The sequence below is a fragment of the Lissotriton vulgaris genome, chromosome 4_1 (assembly GCF_964263255.1).
Source record: "Lissotriton vulgaris chromosome 4_1, aLisVul1.2, whole genome shotgun sequence".
In the NCBI taxonomy this organism is placed as follows: domain Eukaryota; kingdom Metazoa; phylum Chordata; class Amphibia; order Caudata; family Salamandridae; genus Lissotriton; species Lissotriton vulgaris.
In genome coordinates, this window is record NC_141691.1 from 924344133 (window position 1) to 924366698 (window position 22566).

At 50.6% G+C, this 22566-nt stretch overlaps 1 protein-coding gene across 2 annotated transcripts in view; it reads left to right on the forward strand.

The window, feature by feature from the left end:
- Positions 1-22566, forward strand: part of LOC147722731 (uncharacterized) — a 488139-nt gene that overhangs the window by 405885 nt on the left and 59688 nt on the right. For both annotated transcript variants that reach the window (XM_086965201.1, XM_086965202.1), the window contains exon 21: positions 10845-11726. In XM_086965201.1, coding sequence (XP_086821327.1) covers positions 10845-11726 — 882 coding nt within the window. The remainder of the gene's footprint in view (positions 1-10844; positions 11727-22566) is intronic.

Sequence of the window (22566 nt, forward strand, 5' to 3'; positions counted from 1 at the left end):
TGAAACCTTCATCGTCGTCGGTACCTGCTGGCGTGGCCGCGGACCGTTTGTAACTACCACCTTCATCGGGACCTGCTGGCTTCGCCGCGGACCGTCGCTACCCTCGACCATCTCGGGACCAGCTGGCCCGCCGCGGCCCGACCATCTAGAACACCGAGCTCGAGGATTGTGAGCTATCCATCTATCCCTGCATCTACCGGATTGGTAACAAGACTGTCCCGGGACCCCTGAGTCCAGACCTCCTTGTACCATTTCACCGTACTTAAAGATTGCTTATAAAGAACGTTAAACCTTATCCTTGTGTGGTGTACATCTGTGGAGGGGAAGTTACTTGTCTGTACGATCGCTGGAGACTGCTCTCCCCGGAGACCTCTCCCCTTATTCTCGGCCGACCCTCCCGGTCCGTCTAACATTGGTGGCCAGCGGCGCGATCCGAATCAACGCGTAATCGTACAGAGAGTAGCTCACCCCACGACGAAACCACAATGACAACCAAAGAGAGCGGATCCACCGAGAAATTCCAGATGGAGAAATTGGAAGAGTACGGCCATCGTGAGTTGAAACAATTCTGCATTGAACTAGGTATCGCTACCACCGGTCTGAGTACTAAAGACGATTTCAAGCACGCCATTGAGTCATGGGCAGAAACCGGGGCCGTCAGACCCCCGGACCAAAATGTTGCAGCAGCAGAGAAGAACACCACGGCCCCCGAAGAGCGAAGAAAGGGTCTCTCGCAAGATGAGATCCAAGAACGAGAAAGAAGCAGACTACATGACCTAGAAATGGCCCGGCTCAAAATGGATGGCGAACTCAAATTAGCCGAACAAAAATTGAACCTAGAACATCTGCGGCTCCGAGAAGAACGGGAAGAGAAACAGAGACAAAGAGAGCTCGAAGAGAAGAGACTAGCGTATGAACACGAGCGCAAACTAGCAGAGATAGACTTATGTAAGCAGAACAAAGAATTAGGGGCGCCCGAGCAACCGCGCACCCCGGGAGCAACAGAAAAGAAAGTACACATCCCCAAGGATGTCGTTCGAGAATATTTCCGAGATGACGACATACAACAATGGTTCAAGGCCTACGAGATCGCTATGACCGCCCACCGGATCGATCGAAGTGACTGGGGAGCCGGTCTATGGGGGAGGTTCGTCAATGAGGGCCGCGACGCCCTGTTACAGCTCCCGGACCACCTGATGACCTCCTATGACCACATGAAGGCTGCCCTCCTCACCCGCTATGGGCTCACACCCGGAATGTACCGCCAGAGGTTCCGAGACTGCACCCGAATCCCGGGTACAACCTGGGTGGAGTACGTGAACTATTTCAGCCGAGCCTTCGAGGGTTGGATCAAGGGAAGCAATGTAACGACCTATGAGCAACTCTTCAATCTCATGGTATGGGAGCACCTATCTAACAACTGCTTCGTCGAGCTCAGGCAGCACCTCCTCGACAGTAAATTGACTGATCCACGGCAGCTCGCCGCCGAGGCTGACCGGTGGGAAATTACCCGAGTGGGCCGAAATGGGTCAAATGAACAGAACCGGAACAACCAAGGTCAGCACCGTCCCCGAGGAGGAGGAGGGGGCCAGGGACGAGGAAGAGACAACGCTCCGGCCGCTCCCGCTGCCAGCACCCCACCCCCGGCCAACCGGGGAAACCCCCCGGCGCGGCCGGGGTACAGAGCCAATGTCACGTGTCACCAGATGGCTGCCGCCGCCCTGGGGGAAGAACAAATCTCCGAAGAACAAGAGGAATGCGAGCAAGAACACCAAGAGTGGGAACCAGCCGCCATGGTTCTAGCGTGCCTAGGGGGAAAAGACATGGTCCCGCGGGCCCCCCTACCCGCCAACACCAGGAAGTACAGTCAGTGGGTGAACATTAATGGACGCAGGGCCGAAGCCCTACGTGACACCGGGGCCAGTGTAACAGCCGTCCGCTGTCACCTGGTGACCCCAGAACAGATCCTGCCGAACATTCTCTGCCCTGTCCGTTCAGCCGACAATTCGGAGAGTCTATGTCGGATGGCCTGCGTCCCCTTTGAGTGGGGAGGAGTCTCCGGCATGTTGAAGGTGATGGTCCGAGATGATGCCCCCGTGGACTGTCTCCTGGGAAATGATCTTGAGAGTTCCCCGTGGGCCGCCGTAGAGAGAAGAGAGCACCTGGGGATGTTGGGCCTCCCGGAATGGGCGTGCGTAACCACCCGGTCCATGGCTGCCCGTACCATCCTCCGACCCGAAGAACCTGAATGGCCGGCACCTCCTCCCCCGGTCGCTCCAGTAGAAGACACCGACCGTGCCGTCCCCCCAGAGCAAACTCCCGAAGGGCTCGCTCAGCCCCAGGACCTTCCCGACCTGGCTCAGTGGCGTCAGGAGGGGGGACCCACCCAGGAACAGTTTCGCCAAGAGCAGAAGACCTGTCCCTCCCTCGAGGGACTCCGCCAACAAGCCCTCGCCCAGAGCGCAGGGGATACCTCCGGAACCCATTGGGTCTATTGGGACAACGACCTGCTGTACAGCGAACAGAGAATCGCGGAGTTAGGGGCCAGTCGAGTGCTAGTGGTGCCCCTCCGCTTTAGAGACTTCTTGCTAAACCTGGCCCACGATGTCCCCCTGGCTGGTCACCTGGGTCAGGACAAAACCTACAGTCGCCTGGTGACCCACTTTTTCTGGCCCAAGATGAGGAACGACGTACTCCATCACTGCCGGTCTTGCCCCACGTGCCAGGCCAGCGGGAAGAGCGGCCGCAAACTTAAAGCACCTCTGCAACCTTTCCCAGTTGTCACCACCCCGTTCGAGAGGGTGGGGATAGACATTGTGGGGCCCCTGGACCCTCGTACAGCCCAAGGACATCGGTTCATCCTAGTACTGGTGGACCACGCCACCCGCTACCCCGAGGCTGTTCCCCTGCGAACTGTGACAGCCCCGGTAGTCGGCCGGGCCTTGATGGGGGTCTTCTCCCGGGTGGGCTTCCCCCGAGAAGTCGTCAGCGACCGGGGCACAAACTTTATTTCAAAATACATGAAGTCCCTCTGGCAACAGTGTGGGGTCACCTACCGATTCACGACCCCCTATCACCCTCAAGGAAACGGACTAGTCGAGCGGTTCAACCGCACGCTCAAAGGGATGATTGGGGGGTTGGAAGAGCCCCTCCGTCGCCAGTGGGATGTGCTACTGCCGTGCCTCCTCTTTGCCTATCGAGAAGTACCCCAGAAGTCCCTCGGCTTCAGCCTGTTCGAACTCTTATATGGACACCCTGTGCGAGGGCCGCTCAGCCTAGTCAAAGAAGGTTGGGAAATGCCTCCTCTGAAGAACCCTCCAGATGTTTTCAAGTACCTCCTGACCCTACGCAACCAGACCAGACGGTTCAGAGAAATGGCAAAAGCGAACCTGGAGGCCAGTCAGGAAGACATGAAAAGGTGGTACGATCAAAATGCCTCCTCCATCGAATTCGAACCCGGCCAACAAGTGTGGGTGATGTCCCCCACCGAACCATGCGCCTTGCAAGACAAATGGACAGGGCCCTTCAAAGTGGTCGAGCGCAAGAGCCCTGTCACCTATCTCATCGATATGGAATCCTCGCGGAACCCCCTCCGGGTCCTCCACGCCAATAGACTAAAACCCCACTTTGTGCGCTCGGAGCTCAGCCTCCTGATGGCAACAGACAGCGGAGCCGAAGAGGATTCCGAACCACTCCCTGATCTCCTACGGACTCGGGAGAAGGACGGCTCCGTGGACGGGGTCCGACTCTCGGAGGCCCTCACCCCAGAACAGCGCCAAGGCTGCCGAGACCTCCTACTGCAGTTCGCCACCCTGTTCTCACTCAACCCGGGGGTCACCCCCTGGTGCTTGCACGACGTGGACACTGGAGACAGTCCCCCTGTCCGGCATCGGGCCTACCGCGTACCAGATCGGGTACGGGCCTGCATCCAAGAGGAGGTGTCCAAGATGCTCACGCTCGGGGTCATCGAGCCCTCCGACAGCCCCTGGGCCAGCCCAGTGGTACTGGTCCCCAAAGCGGCCGCCCCCGGCGCCACTCCTGAGCTCCGGTTCTGCGTCGACTACCGGGGCTTGAACGCTGTCACCAGAACCGACGCACATCCCATCCCCCGGGCAGATGAACTAATCGACCGCCTGGGAGCTGCCCGCTACCTCAGCATCTTCGACCTGACAGCGGGCTACTGGCAGATCGGTCTCACACCCCGGGACCAAGAACGATCTGCCTTCTCCACCCCTGATGGCCACTACCACTTCAAGGTCATGCCATTCGGCATGAAGAATGCCCCAGCAACATTTCAGCGGCTAGTAAACCAGGTCCTGGCGGGACTCGAAGAATTCAGCGCCGCCTACCTGGACGATATCGCTGTGTACAGCCGCCACTGGTCCGACCACCTCAACCACCTCCGAGAGGTTCTGCGGGCCCTCCAACGAGCCGGCCTCACGATCAAGGCTAGCAAGTGCCAAATTGGCCAGGGGTCCGTGACTTATCTCGGACACCAGGTGGGAAGCGGTCTGGTGGCCCCTCTGCAACTCAAGATCGCGGCCATCCAGGCTTGGCAGCCCCCCGTCACCCAGACCGAGGTCCGCGCCTTCTTGGGACTCACAGGCTACTACCGGCGGTTCGTGAGGGACTATGGCAGCATTGTGGCGCCCCTCACGGAACTCACATCCAAAAACCAACCAAAGAAGGTCAACTGGACCCCAGACTGTCAAGCGGCCTTCGAGAAGCTGAAGGCCGCCATGTGCTCCGCCCCTGTGCTCCAGGCCCCCGACTACAGTCGGGAATTCATCGTCCAAACGGATGCCTCTGACCATGGCATTGGGGCAGTCCTTTCCCAGCTGAACCCCGACGGACTTGACCAACCAGTGGCTTTCATCAGCAGACGTCTCCTGGCCCGAGAGCAACGCTGGAGCACCATCGAGAGGGAGGCCTTCGCAGTGGTGTGGGCCCTCAAAAAGCTCCGGCCTTATCTCTTCGGTACCCACTTCCGGGTGCAGACAGATCATCGGCCCCTGCAGTGGCTAATGCATATGCGGGGGGAAAACCCAAAACTATTGCGTTGGTCCATCTCCCTGCAGGGGATGGACTTCACTGTGGAACATCGACCTGGGCAAGACCACGCCAACGCAGATGGCCTGTCACGCTTTTTCCGCCTCGACGAAGAGAGTCCCCAAGAGGATGGGTGACTCTCCCCGCCTTCAGCTGGGGGGGACGCATGTTGGACAGGCCACGTGAAGGGCTTGCTCCCTCCCCGCATGACCAGGCCCGAGCCCGGCCCTCCAGGTGTTACACACAAAAACCACCCGCTTCCCGTCTCATATGGGACCCCTGCCCCTGGACATCTCCACATCCTGGGCCCAAATCACTACCGGCCCCCTCGCCCGGCCTGGGCGCCATCTTGGACACAGCACCACGAGGCCGCGTGGCCTCCGATCGACCCTAACCCTGGGCCTGGCCAGGCCCCGACATCCCGGCACCACCATCCACCCAGGAGGTGAGCGGACTACTTGGCAGGTCAATGGGAGAAAGAAGTGTCGATGGCTCTCCCCCCGCCAGGTGCCGATCGCCCCCGGCTCCCCCAGGCGCTGGCTCCACCCCCCTGCTGGGTGTCTGGACTCCCTCATCCCGGACCGCCCGACCTCCAAGTGCGAGGGTCCGGACATCAAAGGACGCCAGACCTATAACTGGGGCAGCTCCAGAACAGGAAGGCAGTTGTATCCTGGAGTCGAGAGACGCAGTGAAGAACTCATCCTTGACGGACTACTGGCGCTGCCGTAGCCCTGCCTTGCGAACTATCGTCCTACCTGCTGGCGCTGCCGCAACCTTCTGAAACCTTCATCGTCGTCGGTACCTGCTGGCGTGGCCGCGGACCGTTTGTAACTACCACCTTCATCGGGACCTGCTGGCTTCGCCGCGGACCGTCGCTACCCTCAACCATCTCGGGACCAGCTGGCCCGCCGCGGCCCGACCATCTAGAACACCGAGCTCGAGGATTGGGAGCTATCCATCTATCCCTGCATCTACCGGATTGGTAACAAGACTGTCCCGCTACCCCTCTCCCCAACCAAGAGACTAGAACCGAGGGGACACCTGAGTCCAGACCTCCTTGTACCATTTCACCGTACTTAAAGATTGCTTATAAAGAACGTTAAACCTTATCCTTGTGTGGTGTACATCTGTGGGGGGGGAAGTTACTTGTCTGTACGATCGCTGGAGACGGCTCTCCCCGGAGACCTCTCCCCTTATTCTCGGCCGACCCTCCCGGTCCGTCTAACACTTTCACTTTCCATCCCCCCACCAGTCATTGGGCTCTTTTTACACACGCATGCATGCATGCATGCATACATACACATACACACACGCACACACACACACACACACACACACGCGTGCACACACATCCCCCCTTCACACTTGACTCACTGAGTTATTTTCGTGTGTCCCTCTCTCCCTCAGCAGGCAGCGGGTCATTCTCAGCAGCAGGTGGGGCTCTCCACGAGCACGGGAGCCCCGCTAGCTGACACGCAAATCTTCCGGCTGACGGGCACAGGAGCGCTTCAGCACAGGAGCACGGGGTAGGCTCCCGTCTGCTTCCTGTCTTTTTGCGGCCCCACCCCCGTCCCAACACAGGTTGCCTGGCTTCCTGTTCAAGCCGGGCTGCGGCGGTGAGTTTTTTTTTGTTTGCTGCCTCAATGCATCTTCCCCACTATATCCCATGACAGACATCACAGAGTGTGCCATGCAGGCCTAAATTAGCCAGGCAACTTTGTATTCAGAGGCTCGTAACTTAAATTTCGAATATGACGAACAGACTGCAATTTCCGTAAATTAAGTGATTAAATATCAAACAGTCGCTGATGTTTCCTGTAACTGGGCTGGAGGAGAGGGCCCGTTGCGGGGCCTCTCCTGCGCAAGATTCTTATGCAGCAGGCAGGCAGGATCACCGTGTTATAGAAGAGGGGGGGAGACAGAAGGGCGACACAAAACAACAATCTGCCTCAATGCCAGAGAGGGACGCAAGTCATAAAACAGACACGCAGGCTGACAAAACAATAATCTGACTCTGTGACCGGCAGAGACCGACATGGTCACATAGTCACCATGACAGACATCACAGAGTGTGCCATGCAGGCCTAAATTAGCCAGGCAACTTTGTATTCAGAGGCTCGTAACTTAAATTTCGAATATGACGAACAGACTGCAATTTCCGTAAATTAAGTGATTAAATATCAAACAGTCGCTGATGTTTCCTGTAACTGGGCTGGAGGAGAGGGCCCGTTGCGGGGCCTCTCCTGCGCAAGATTCTTATGCAGCAGGCAGGCAGGATCACCGTGTTATAGAAGAGGGGGGAGACAGAAGGGCGACACAAAACAACAATCTGCCTCAATGCCAGAGAGGGACGCAAGTCATAAAACAGACACGCAGGCTGACAAAACAATAATCTGACTCTGTGACCGGCAGAGACCGACATGGTCACATAGTCCGAGAAAAGACAGGAAGATGGAAAGGCAGACACAACAGTCAGAGGCAGGCAGCATCAGAAAGTCATGGACACACTGACCAGACAAGAACAATGTGACTCTGACACAGGCGGGCAGGGTCACAATGTCATGGAGGGGGCAGGAAGATATAAAGGCAGACACACAATATTATTCTGTCTGTGGCAGAGGCAGACAGGGGCACACAGAGAAGAGACTGGAAGATAGAAAGAAAGACACACAGCAACAATCAGGACGGTCTGCCACTGACCCACTGCGGCACAAACCTTTGGTATCTAGTGAACAGTACCACAGGATGGGTCTGTGAAAGAGGACAGTCTGCCACTGACCCACTGTGACACAAACCCTTCGGCTGTTGGTATTATAAATGATAATGCGTTTTATTTATGTTTCTTTTTATTAACCTAAATAAAAGGCATTGTCATTTACAATGCGAGAGTTTAAGCTATTAGCATTGTTAATGACTGCCATTTATTTATCTGTTTTCAAAACCAACACATAGATAAAAAGGTTTATCATTTACAATGCCAATGGCTCAAACTTTTGCAAATGCGAGACCTATTGCATTGCAATTGCTTGTTGGATATGTAGGGAGTGTCGTATGGGAATCTCCATTGTCCTCTCACTTCTAATACTAACTACCAATTTGAAGCGTGCCCTGTCCCTAAACTAGGAGAAAGAAGACTGGTAGTAGAAAGGCAGGGCCCTACAGGACCCAGATAGGGGGGGAAGGCAATGATTTTCCTGCCATCCTATTCTCTCCCTTTCAAGTGTGCCACAGTGTTACATGTGGCTCTAAGGTCAGGTAGGATTTTACATTGTGGTGGCAAACTAATGCCCGCAGCCCACACCCTGTGTATTCTCCTAAGCTCAGTAGAGTCACCTCTGCCAGTTCAGACCAAGTATTAGGCAGGGAGTTGCTGGATTGCTCATGCTAATGAGCCTCCATCTTCAATCAGGGTAAAGGTAAATTTCTAAAATTTACATTTCCGACATATTAAATAAAATCTGACTTCCGCATTAGTTGGATGTTTATTAAATATAAAAATGTCTTTGAATGGAGTCTGTAGCTGATACAAGTCAAAAGTCATAGAATGACGTTTATAAGCTGTACATTGTCTTTTCCTTTGTGCCAGCTAAAGCATCACAAATAACAGCAGGTTTTGGGCCTAGTCACTGGGGAAACATGCCATTTCTAATGTCCCAAATGTTCCACTCTTAAATATTATGCACCCTATCTTGTAGACAGCGAGATGCACTTACGGTTTAATTTTTACTATTTAAGGTCAGGTTTTCCTCCCTGTCAAAGTGCGTGTGAGGGCTCTGTGCAGCAGGGTTCAAACTGCTGCTCCCAGGTTACACCTGAAGTCATGTTTTTTACTCCCACTGTAGTGGATGGCACAATACTGCTGCAGTCCACAAGGGGCATTTAACTTTATATGCCACTGGTGTACTTCTGAACCATATTCTATCGACTTACAGGAAATTTAAATGTACTGATCTGGTTTTAAGCCTATTTTTGCATGTTTTCGGAGTCTGAGAGCATACAGTGGGCTCTGGATAGCAGTGTCCCAGTTGAAGATTACCGGTAGATGATTCACAAAAAAATGTACTGCGTGTGATCTCCGAAAAACAAGTAATTTGCCACACTATCCTAGGTGGAAGTAAAAAGTGTTATCACAGCGCAAATTGTTGCCTACTACAGTAGTCAATGAGATGCAGTGAAACAAAATAGCTGTCTGCAGACCTTAATGTAGAGTTATAACTGTCCACTGTTTTTTAAAATTATTATTGACTTTTCCCAGTGAATGTCACGCCTACTGCTTTTAGCATAACTTATTACAAAAAGCCGATCAGGCCAATGGTTTTTATCATTGGCTTGCTACTGTAACCAACACTTTCTTGGCGTATTAAGCATAAGCTTTCTGACAAGAAAAAAGTGTAATACAAGCACTCCTTTTCAGTAGAAGTACACAACTTCTGCCCAATTAAATTCTCTATTCAAGGAAACTAACATGTGGCTGGAGACCAAGACCCTCTGTCAGTAGTACTTCTCAAAGCACTTTTTCCGTGCATCACATAAGTTCTGGCAACAGCTGTGCCGTCATGCCAAACGTAATGAGGTTCCCTAGTGGTCTTGTAATGCTGTTCCTGAGGAAAATATTAGTTGTTGATTTCGCACAAATGAGAATATTCAAGTTCGAGACCTATCTAGGCTTTTCCCCACTGTATTGTCTTGAAGGAGTTAACCTTCATGGAGTGGTGATGAGATGAAGGCGTACAGGGTCTCTGTAAAAACAAATACATTTCTCATGTTTTTCATTTAGAGTTCAGCACTCTGACCATGGCAGGACATACTTTAGAGTTAAAGTACATACGTTCCTGACCTAATCAAAGCTAGCTAAATATTTTTTTCAAATGCATGGAACAATGGTTCATGACATTGATGTGTTTCTTAGTCTGTGGGGTGGAATTGGTGTCAACCTTCATGTTACCCCACAATTTGGACTAATGTACATCATCATAATCAAAAGAATGTAATTTCATTTGAGTTGAAGAGATTTGCGGCCATCCCTCTGGTATTTTTACATTAACAAACATAGTAGTAGATAATACTTTGCTATGGGTATTTAGGTATAAGATATTGATTGTGGGATTATACTAATGTGTTTTCTAGAGACTGGCATTTTAAAAAGCCCAGAGTAGTTGTACATAGTTTACGTTATATATAGAATGCTTTTCAGCCGTCTATGGTGTAGACATTTTATATCCAAGTGTATTCCAATCAGAGCGTGTACTTAAAATACTTAAGTAGAAGATGAGACGAGCATTGTGGTAATTGTTGCGTATAGTACTTATTTTTCCAATGTCTTTGTTGGTGTTTACAGATCATTTCATATGGAGCACTCAGGTCTACGTAGCCTGTGGTATCCCAAGGAGCAAGACCCCTTCTGTTGCACATAAGAGCATCCTATGTGAGGGGAAAGAATCAGTGCTCTACTAGTTGTATACTTGCGTTATAGTCTTGAAATGTTTTAATGCAGAGGGAAATAAGCTGCGTACAATTCTCTGGGTTACTGCATTGGGGTTGAGTGATGAAGTCCGTTATTGAACATCAATGATGATTCCCAATATGGAGAATTAGGACTGTTATCCTCTGCCCTCTCAAGAGGTACAGGATGACATTTGGGAAGATGGCATAAACATATGGTAAAATAATAGAGAATGAGCCCGTTTTATGTTTGAGGGAGCAAATTGATGTAAACTTAATATTGAGATAGAGCTAAACGGGTGTAAAATATAAAATATAAAAAATTCAAAATCTTACCTTCTGTATTTTTCTAGGTCCAAACTGGAATTCAGAGCCTTTAATGCAAAATAAGCCCACACAGCTTGTTACAGCTAGTGGCACATGGAATTTGGTACCAATGTCTCAAAAGCAACAAATTCAGCAAGCTGTAGGACAAGGAACCTGGAATGCTGATTCCATGATGCAAAATGAAAAATCTCAACGGGCTAACTTTTCAATTTATGATCCACCAGGCTCCTCCTTTGGCAGTTCTTCACTAAATCAATTGAATTTACAACCAAGATCAAACCAGTCAACTTTCCTTGGAGCCCAAGCTAACTCTGATCTTAGACATTTGGATTCTCGTGGCCCAGGAAGTTTATCTTATGGAAACCGTGGGTTCAGCAGTGAGTTCAATCCTGCTAGTAATGCCTCTTATCCAAGTATAAGAGGCACTGGCCCTTCTTATTCAGTAGATAAGTTTGGAATGGATTACAAGGCTAACAGTATGTTAAGAAGCAACCCTTCAGGACCTAGTACTAATCTAATGTCTGATGTAAATTCTAATTGGCAGCCGCAGATGGCAAGTGGACCTATCCGAGACTTACCAGACCTAGGAACAAAGTTTACATCAAATCCTTCCAATCCATCACATGGCTATCTTTCTGGCTCTGCTTCTAAATTCAGTAGAGAACTTCAAGGAAATGTTGAACGTACTCCTCGCCCTTCCTTGCTGGGTGATCCATACAGAGATGGAAATAGAGATCTGGCATCTAATAGAGGCATAACACAAGTTAGAGAAATGGGTCAAAATAGAATGGCTGAAAGAGATGCATTTGGTCTGCCACCTGATATTTTAAGCAAGGTTCGTGGAAAGGATGTGTTTACGGCATGGGCTATTTTATCCAAACTTGCATCACATCATCCTGCACTTGAGCGTGAGTTTTTCTTTTTTTTTATTCATATTTATTAAACATTAGCTGCTGTGGTTTTTTGTAATTCTAATAGTTTTGCCTAATTTTAAAATTGCCTGTTTTAGAATGAACAATAATAAACATTTAAATATTATAATGTACCCCAACAATGTTTTGGGTTAAAAATATGTTTAGTTTTAAAAATGTCTAGATGTTTGTAGGATACTTTCTACACTTTTTACTTGTACCAGAGTGTAATCTAGAGTTTGGTTTGAGATATCCATATTTCTACTCCAGTGGATTGCCCATTTCATTACATTCACAACTTTAAATCGCATGAAAAAGAAACTAGTCTTTAAAATTGTATTCTTTTGTGTCGATTTACATTCTCAGATGCTCTGGTTAATCAAAACACACTCCTGCTTTCTACTCCTAAGCACGGTCAGTGGAAATGCGGTGTATTTCCTCATTTTAGAATCAGAGTAATGTACTTCACAAAATCGGTGTGCTTGGAGTTGTTTCATTGCCTTTCTTTGGCTTTTAATGCATTTCTACAAGTTTAAGCTAAGGAACCTTGTTACCATCTTCCATTTCTGCCTGACTCAGTCATCTCTTCAAATTGGTTTAATACTTGAATACTTGTGTTCAGTGCCACAAATGAGCATGTCCTTTACTATTTTCACATATTGGGTTTATATAATTCTTTGTTACTTCCTTTACTGCTGACCGCTTCTAACTGCAGATTCTTCACTTTTTGAATATATTTCCGAGCCGTCCATCTCGATATGGAAAACATGACAGCAGTTCTCCTGCGCACCAGCAGGTGGTGCCGTACTGCTCAGCATTGGCTCTTTAAGTGACAGAGCAGTGTTTAAGTGCCACTCCTAAGCACTGTCACCAGTTCCTTTTTAGGTCTCGCCCATACAAGTTATGTTACCAATGCGCATCGAGCTTGCGAGACTATGGGGGCTTTTCCACTCTTGAACCAACTTGCAAGGAATCATGTCGATTCCTTGCAGTGCACGAGAAATTTAAGCTCAATGTGCATGCGCATTGAGCTTAAAAGCGTGTGCACATGCCCCCAGCCGCCTACCTTGCCTACTCTCTCTCACACCCTCCCCCAGATCCGCCCCCTCACTTCTTGATTGCACGGCCGCTAGGCCGTGCCTCCCCTACTCTCCTCCCCCCCTCCTCCTACTCTCCTCCCCTGCCTGCTCGTCTTTAGTTTGCCAATGGCGCCCGCGTTTTTTTTGTAAAGGGGTTTTCGTAAGCGGTAGCAGCACGTTATTTTGTGAAACATTTTGATGTTCGAGGCATGTGGGCTGCTAAATTCATATCTTTGCATTAGATCGCCACCTAGTGTTGGGTCCGGATGATCGCACATTGTTGTCCTGGAAGAGTCTTCGAAGTATCCTGAGATGGGTGGCTCCTCCCCTGGACTACAGTGCGCATGGGCATCGGCTCCATCCCCAGATTGTTTTTTTCCGCCATTGGGTTCGGATGCGGTCTCGACGTCTCTCCGTCGGAACCGATTAAACATCATTTTTTAAGGCCAAAAGGCTTTGGGTTCTTCGCGTCGGTATTGTTTGCGTACGGTCTCGAGTTTCTTCCGTCTCTCGGAGCCGGAATCACCGGAGTTTCTTACGACTCTTCGGACATCGAGGCCTTCTCATCGCGACTCGACACTAAGTTCCCAACATGGAGCGGAGTCCGTTTAAACTCTGTCCGCTCTGTGGGTCCAAATACCCACATATAGATGTACACCCGGTATGTAATAAGTGCCTTTCGCCAGACCATGACGAAGGAAGTTGCCGGGCCTGTGCGAAGTTCAGGTCGAAGAAAACTCTCACGATTCGGCGCGCGGTGCGCCTTGTGGCCAAGCAGGCGGCCCCGGATCCAGATAACATCTTCGGCGACCAAGAAGATGAGGACCAGAGCCATCATCTTCAAATCTCCCCGCCTGAGACGGAGGTCGAGGCCGATCCGGAATATGACGACGACGGAGTCGTGGGTCAGGGCCTTGAATACGTCGACGAGGTAGGAGACGACGCGATGGTTTATGGGGCCGAGGAAGATAGCTCAGAGGACGAGCTATGCCCCGAAGTTGAAGAACGCCAAGAGGGGGTCGCGGGATCGCCTGTCGGCCTTACCCAAGACCCTGTAGCGCAAGCCACGGCCCCGCCTGTCGGCCCGGCCACGGACATACTTGCTGCGCCTAGGGTTTCGAAACCGAAACTGAAAGCAACGGTCTCGACTGCACCTAAAATGGCCGACCCGAAACCGAAACCGAAAGTGAAGGACTCGAACGTCCCTAAGATGGCGGTCGCAACGGCAAAAACAAGTAAACCGGCGGCCTCATCGACTCCGTCGACCTCCGGTCCGCAGAAGTCGAAGAAACACGGCGATTCCTCAGGGTCGAAATCGGCGCCAGAGGAGAGATCCTCTAAGAAGGGGGGCACGCACAAGTCAAGCGCGCCGGCGCCGGCGAAGCCTGCTAAAGCAACCGACACAGCACCGGCTCCAACGGGGACATCTGCGCATCGCTCCAGGGACTCGGGGTCGGCGCCGTCCATCCCTCCAAAAGACCAACGGAACGTCGCATCCGAAGGCAAGGCCACCTCGTCGGTGCCAAAGACATCGGTCACCGACGCATCTCTCGTGGCTGCTTCACTACAAAGAATTAAGGACAAGGTTTTTTCCTCGTCGACGCCAACGCCATCGACGCAGAAGGCGGCAGATGTCCCGGTCAAGCCGGCAAGCAAGCTCCTCTTCCTTCTACCGCCAAAAGTGGTGCCAAAGGCTTTTTCCTCGAAATCGACGCCAAAGAAGCCGGATTCTTCTACGGCGGGGACATCTTCGGGTCCAGTGCTCGACCCTGAAGAGGATTCGGAGTGTTTTATAGACGCGGACACGGGGAAGTTAACCCTTTATAAAAGGAAGATCACTTCGCAGCCGGTGGAATCCTACGTCATTCCCCTAAAGAAGAAGAAGTTTCCACAGGACGCCTCTGTCCTCATGGAACCGATTCTGCCTCCTCTGGGAAGGAGCCCAACACCGTCTCCAGACCACTCTGACAGTGGGGACTATGGTGAAGATGAACAATACACGTTCCCAGCAAATGAACCTGATGCACAGCCAGATTCTTATTATGGCATTGGGGACCAAGGCAACCAAGATGTGGGGCAAGACCCACAGTCCTTCAGTACACGTGCATCCCCTACGGAGGATTCTGCAGGTTTTCATGCACTAATTGAGAGGGCAGCTGCTAATCATGATGTGGACATGCATGCTGACCCAGTTGAGGAAGACTTTCTATTCGACACGTTTTCAGTTTCGGAAAGAAATGTAAAGACACTGCCTATGCTCAAAGGGGTCCTCAAGCACGCTGCGGACATCTTTAAAGAGCCTACCAGGGCGAGGGTGGTCAACCCACGTATTGAAAAAAAGTACAGACCAGCGCCTGCAGACCCTGCATACATTCGAGGACAGTTGCCGCTTGACTCCTTGGTGGTAGCAAACGCACGCAAGAGGGCCAACTCCCAATCAACGGGTGAAGCTCCTCCCCCGGATAAGGAGTCCAAAGTGCTAGAGGCAGGAGGCAAAAGAGTGGCTGCACAGGCTGCCACTTTCTGGCGTATTGCAAATACACAGGCACTACTGGCACGTTATGATCGATCACATTACGACACACTAGAGCAGATTGTAGAACACCTGCCTCCGCAGTTTCAAGAAGGCACCAAAATGATTATACAAGAGGGACAACTGATCTCCAACGCGGCCATAAAGTGCGCACTTGATGTCGCGGACACAGCCGCTAGGGCCGTTAACACCAGTGTCATGCTCAGAAGACAGGCTTGGCTCCGCATATCGGGGTTCAAACCTGACATTCAAACAACCATACTTAATCAACCAGTCAATCCGGATAGACTGTTTGGTCCAGATGTTGACACCACCCTGGAAAAGATTAAAAAGGACACTGAAACTGCTAAATCGATGGGGGCCCTACAATCTCAGCAGTTTCGGGGCAATAATTTTCGTCGCTCAGGTGCCCGTGGAGTCACCAGAGGACAGATGGGTCAACAGTCACAGTTCCCTAGAGGAGGAGCACAGTCCTCGTACCCCAAACAAAACAAGAGGGGCTACAGGGGAAACAGCAACAAAGGACGTGGCAAAGGAGGCAACAATTCACGCTCCTCTGCCCCAAACAACCAGTGACTCTCTGTCACTGCCCCCCGACCATTTAACACCTGTCGGGGGGAGAATACAACAGTTCCTGCCCGTCTGGACCAACATCACCACAGACAGGTGGGTGCGACAGCTTATCCAGTACGGTTATTGTCTAGAGTTAAAGTCCACTCCACCCAACATTCCACCAAGGCAAAGGCCTATGTCCGCAGAGCACTTGCACTTATTGCAGCAGGAAGTGTTGGTGATGCTGCAAAAAGGGGCAATCGAGCTCGTGCCAGTGGGGGAGGAAGGCACAGGGGTTTATTCTCTGTACTTCCTCATTCCAAAAAAGGATGGATCTCTACGGCCAATTCTGGATCTCCGTCCCCTCAATCTGTACATACTGTCAGAGCATTTCCACATGCTCACGCTGCAACAGATTCTTCCTATGTTAAACAAAGGAGACTTCTTAGCAACCTTGGATCTCAAGGATGCTTATTTCCACATTCCGTTACATCCGTCCCACAGAAAGTACCTCAGGTTCACTATCCAGGGCACGCATTATCAGTTCAAAGTCCTACCCTTCGGAGTCACAACTGCCCCAAGGGTCTTTACCAAGTGTCTGGCGACTGTAGCAGCGCACCTCAGGAGGCAGAACATCCATGTCTACCCCTACCTCGACGACTGGCTCGTTCAAGCCAGATCGGAACAGCAGTGCGCCGCGGACATGTCGACTACCATTCACCTCCTTCACGACCTGGGTTTCTCGTTGAATTACCCGAAGTCACACCTTCAGCCGGCACACGTCCGGCAGTTTCTGGGTGCGACAATCAACACCCTGACGGCCTCGGCACAACCAAACCAGGTCAGGATAGAAGGCATGCAGTCCTTAATCCAGAAGTTCAGACCGGGACACTCGCTTCCAGCAAGAGTGTTCATGCAGTTGATAGGCATGATGGCCTCCTGCATCTTCATAGTCCCTCACGCACGGTTGCATATGCGCCCGCTCCAGGAGTGCTTAGCAAATCAGTGGACACAGGCTCAGGGACAATTAACAGACCTAGTGTTGGTTACCAGTCGGGCATACAACTCTCTGCATTGGTGGACTCCACACAACCTTTGCAAGGGCCGACTGTTCCAGGAGCCAGTGCCACAGGTTATCCTGACAACGGACGCATCTCTCCAGGGATGGGGAGCACACCTGCTCACTTACACAGTGCAGGGACTATGGACGACGCAGCAACAGAAGATGCACATCAACTATCTAGAACTGATGGCGATCTTCATGGCACTCAAGTCCTTCATTGTACATCTGTGCAACAAAGTGGTGTTAGTCCGGACGGACAACATGACCGCGATGTACTACATCCAAAAACAGGGGGGCACCCACTCACCACAGCTGTCTCACCTGGCTCAGAGCATGTGGAAGTGGGCCATTCAGAGGAACATCTTCCTCATGGCAGAACACCTCCCGGGGAAGGACAATCAGATGGCGGATCTGCTCAGCAGACACAGTCATCAAATGCACGAGTGGGAGATACATCCATCGATACTCCAGCCGTACTTCCAAAGGTGGGGGCGTCCAGACATAGACCTGTTCGCCACAAGGGAGAACGCAAAATGCCAAAGCTTCGCCGCCAGGTTCCCACACCCCCAATCGCAGGGCAATGCGATATGGATGAACTGGTCAGGCAAATTTGCTTACGCTTTTCCCCCGACACCCCTGATACCACTGGTGGCGAGGAAACTACGGCAACACTCCATGACACTCATCCTAGTTGCTCCAACGTGGGCGCGCCAGGCATGGTACACCACGTTTCTCGAGCTCTCAGTGGTCCCGCATCAAAGACTGCGCCTCACGCCCAGACTTCTGACGCAGAACCATGGAGAAATTCAGCATCCAGATCCGCAACAGCTCAACCTAGCGATCTGGCTCCTGAAGTCTTAGAGTTTGGATACCTGAACCTACCTCCTGAATGCATGAACATCATCAAGGAGGCGAGGAAGCCGTCAACCAGAGCATGCTATGCCGCGAAATGGAAGCGTTTTGTCATTTACTGTGCAAACAATGACATAAACCCGCTAGATGCGTCTATCCCTAACATCATTTGCTATCTGTTACACCTTTACAAGTGCAAACTAGCGTACACTTCTATTCGGATACATCTATCCGCCATCGCAGCTTACCTTCAGAATAGGCAGCACCTCTCAGTCTTCAGGGTGCCTGCCATTAAAGCGTTTCTTGAAGGCCTGAAACGAGTCATTCCCCCAAGAACACCGCCAGCTCCCGTGTGGAACCTCAATGTGGTCCTCACCAGGCTGATGGGACCACCGTTTGAGCCAATGCACTCGTGCGAACTGCAATTCCTAACGTGGAAAGTTGCTTTCCTAATTGCCATTACGTCACTAAGGCGCGTAAGTGAGTTGCAAGCACTCACGATACAAGAGCCTTTCATCCAGATTCATCCAAATAGGGTGGTACTACGTACTAACCCCAAATTCCTTCCAAAGGTGGTGTCACACTTTCATCTCAACCAAACTATCGATTTGCCTGCATTCTTCCAAAATCCACAAACAGTGGCGGAGAGGATGCTCCATACCTTAGACGTACGGAGGGCATTGATGTACTACATAGACAGGACACAACACTTTAGGAAGACAAAACAACTCTTTGTTGCCTTCTCACCACAACACAAAGGCAACCCAATTTCCAAAGCAGGAATAGCCAGATGGATTGTTAAGTGCATCCAAATCTGTTATCATAAAGCCAAGCGCACTTTAACAATACCCCCAAAGGCACACTCCACACGCAAGTTGGGGGCATCCATGGCTTTCCTTGGAAACATTCCTCTAGAGGATATTTGCAGAGCAGCCACGTGGGTTACACCACATACCTTTACAAAACACTACTGTGTTGATGTACATTCCAAACAGCAAGCGGCTGTAGGGCAGGCTGTTCTCAAGACACTTTTTCAGGTTTCTGCAGCTGGCAAGGGCAACCGCCGCTGATGGAGGGACTGCTATGTATTCTATGCAAAGATATGAATTTAGCAGCCCACATGCCTCGAACTGAATATGCTACTTACTAGTATGCATCTGTTCTTGGCATGTAGGGCTGCTAACATTCATATCGCCCACCCTCCTCCCCGGTGCCTGTCGCAGCTGCAGATATACTATTGTATTCAATCATTAGCATGGACATCCTTTACACTTGCCACTCCATCCTCTGCCACAATGGCGAAAAACAATCTGGGGATGGAGCCGATGCCCATGCGCACTGTAGTCCAGGGGAGGAGCCACCCATCTCAGGATACTTCGAAGACTCTTCCAGGACAACAATGTGCGATCATCCGGACCCAACACTAGGTGGCGATCTAATGCAAAGATATGAATGTTAGCAGCCCTACATGCCAAGAACAGATGCATACTAGTAAGTAGCATATTCATTACCTTTATTTTGAAGAAGGTGGCCGCCTCGGTGTTTAGAAGCTGACTCACTTCTTGATTGCACGCCTCCCCTACTCTCCTCCCCCCTCCTCCTCCTACTCTCCTCCCCTGCCTGCTCGTCTTTAGTTTGCCAATGGCGTAGGACATCGCTACTCTGGGAGATTCACCTACATTAAAGTAAGTCTTGTGCGCACCCGGCCCTTTGCCGTTGAACAATCAGACTACTAGCTGCCTATATTATTATATATATTATTCTATCGTTTGTTCCGACTTGGCCCCATCTTTTAAATACGAGGGGAGCTGATCTCTCATCTTGCCCTTACCTGATCTCAATATCGGAACAACGTCGTTGCGCCTATATTGTAAGGGGCTTTAACTAGGTTAGTGCATTCAGAATGATCCTATCCGCTAAATCACGGGACTTCCGCCTTTTTCCTCCTCTTGGTGCGGCCTTTGTTAGATAACAAAACCAAGCTTACCGTTATTCTCATTTTGGGATTATGACTCCTTTGGAGTCTCATGGAATGTTATACTAAATGTTTGCGAACTCACATCAATGCACCCTATTACACCCTGCAGCCACAGGTCACCACTGATTTATGTTTTGAATTACCAATATACCATAATAAGAGACCAACACTCTCGTTTAAGGGGCTTACTTTATAATCCATAAAACTAGAAACTATTCATCCTGTCCTAAAACAATAGCGATACAATTATAGGGTTCTTAACCAAGCTCTGCCTTTTAATTTAAATAGCAATAATAAAATCGATGGTTATTTACAAAATGATACAAGATGTATAGAAGGGTAAAATGTTTTATGATGGTGAACTACACAATTGTGAATGTATTGAAAATCATACATTTTCCCTTACAGAATTGTATGTATAAAAACATCTTTGTTGACACTGTGCATTGGCAAAACTGAAAAAATCTATTGAATGACTAAACCAACCTGATATAGGTATTAATAATAATGATCTATTTTATAGCTTTACCTTTTTTACTAGTACTTTGGGTGTCTTTCTGCTTTCTCACATAATACTCTATCCCTAAAAATAAATTTGAACTATATAGGGATCTCCACACAGGACTGCATGCACTATCTGAAACATACACCCCTCACCCTCACTCACCCTCAACCCCTCACCCTCAACCCCTCACCCTCAACCCCTCACCCTCAACCCTCACCCTCACTCACCCTCAACCCCTCACCCTCACTCACCCTCAACCCCTCACCCTCACTCACCCTCAACCCCTCACCCTCACTCACCCTCAACCCCTCACCCTCACTCACCCTCACCACCCTCACCACCCTCACCACCCTCACCACCCTCACCACCCTCACCACCCTCACCACCCTCACCACCCTCACTCACCCTCACCACCCTCACTCACCCTCACCCTCACTCACCCTCACTCACCCTCACTCACCCTCACCCTCACTCACCCTCACCCTCTCACTCACCCTCAACCCCTCACCCTCACTCACCCTCAACCCCTCACCCTCAACCCCTCACTCACTCTCACTCATCCTCACTCACCCTCAACCCCTCACCCTCACTCACCCTCAACCCCTCACCCTAACTCACCCTCACTCACCCTCAACCACTCACTCACCCTCAACCCCTCACTCACCCTCAACCCCTCACTCACCCTCAACCCCTCACTCACCCTCAACCCCTCACTCACCCTCAACCCCTCACCCTCACTCACCCTCAACCCCTCACCCTAACTCACCCTCACTCACCCTCAACCACTCACTCACCCTCAACCCCTCACTCACCCTCAACCCCTCACTCACCCTCAACCCCTCACTCACCCTCAACCCCTCACTCACCCTCAACCCCTCACTCACCCTCAACCCCTCACTCACCCTCACCCACCCTCAACCCCTCACCCTCAACATCAACCCCTCACTCACCCTCACCCACCCTCAACCCCTCACCCTCAACATCAACCCCTCACCCTCACTCACCCTCACTCACCCACCCACCCTCACTCACTCACCCTCACTCTCACTCACCCTCACTCTCACTCACTCTCACCCTCACCCTCACTCACCCTCACTCTCACCCTCACTCTCACTCTCACTCTCACTCTCACTCACCCTCAACCCCTCACCCTCACTCACCCTCAACACCTCACCCTCACTCACCCTCACCCACCCTCACCCTCAACCCCTCACCCTCAACCCCTCACCCTCACACAGTGCAATAGGTCTCGGAGCATTTGAGTTAGAGCTTTTAGAAATGTTTATGGCTTTTTTTATTTGTAATTCTTTAGCATTGGCTACAGGAAACAAAAATGCTAAAGATTTACAAAAAAAACCCATAAACAATTCTAAAAGCACTAACTCTAATGATGCGAGACCTATTGCATTTCCAATGCTTGTTTTTCTGCTCCTTCCGAAACCAATCTGGAGCTTTGTTCCCAACTTACTAGAATCCCCAAGCATTTCTAGAGTGTTCCATAAAGCCATGTTCCCTCCAGAAACTGTAGTTTGCAGGAAGCAGATTTTAGTTACAGACCCATTTGAAGGTCCATATGCTCCAGCCATGTTTATTATGTCATGGGCCAAGTGTGCTCTTGTGCTCTGAGGTGATTCAGGGTCAGGAGGGGAAGCTCTACATGACTGAAATGTCATAGATAGAGACAAGTCCTTCAAGTCGCAGGCTTGGTCTGAGGCAGGTTTAATAGTTTACTTCTACAGATAGTTGGCTTCCCACTCGAAGTACCCTGGTAAGTTGAAGTAAAAGTAAAGAAATGCACCCTTGAAAAATTAAGCTAGATTCAACCCCATACTTCCACTCTAGTACTAAAGAGCAAGGGTGTTAAGATGAACATTTCACAAGTTAGACCTCCCTGGCTTTTGAGCCAGTTCTTCACTTGATCTTGGTGTGCCCAGAGTTCTCTGGCTATCATCGAGCCTACAACAGTTGGCGCCCTCCAAAGAGGCCATACTGCCAATATTGGTGCAATACCAGCCTCTCCTGGACTGCCTTCAAGCCTGAAGGAGTCGCCATAGAGTGCAGTCTGATTACTGCCAGCAGGTACTCCCTCAACGCTGTCTACATTCTTGCGACCTGTTCACACCGCTGTACCAGTTTTGTTACAATCTAGACATCCATGACCTTTCCTGCTTCACCAACCCCAAGAGCACCAGTGTACAATCCGATACCAACAATCAAATCTTATTACAAACCGACCCCTGCTCAAGCCTGACTAAGTTACAAAAGCAGAACGGAT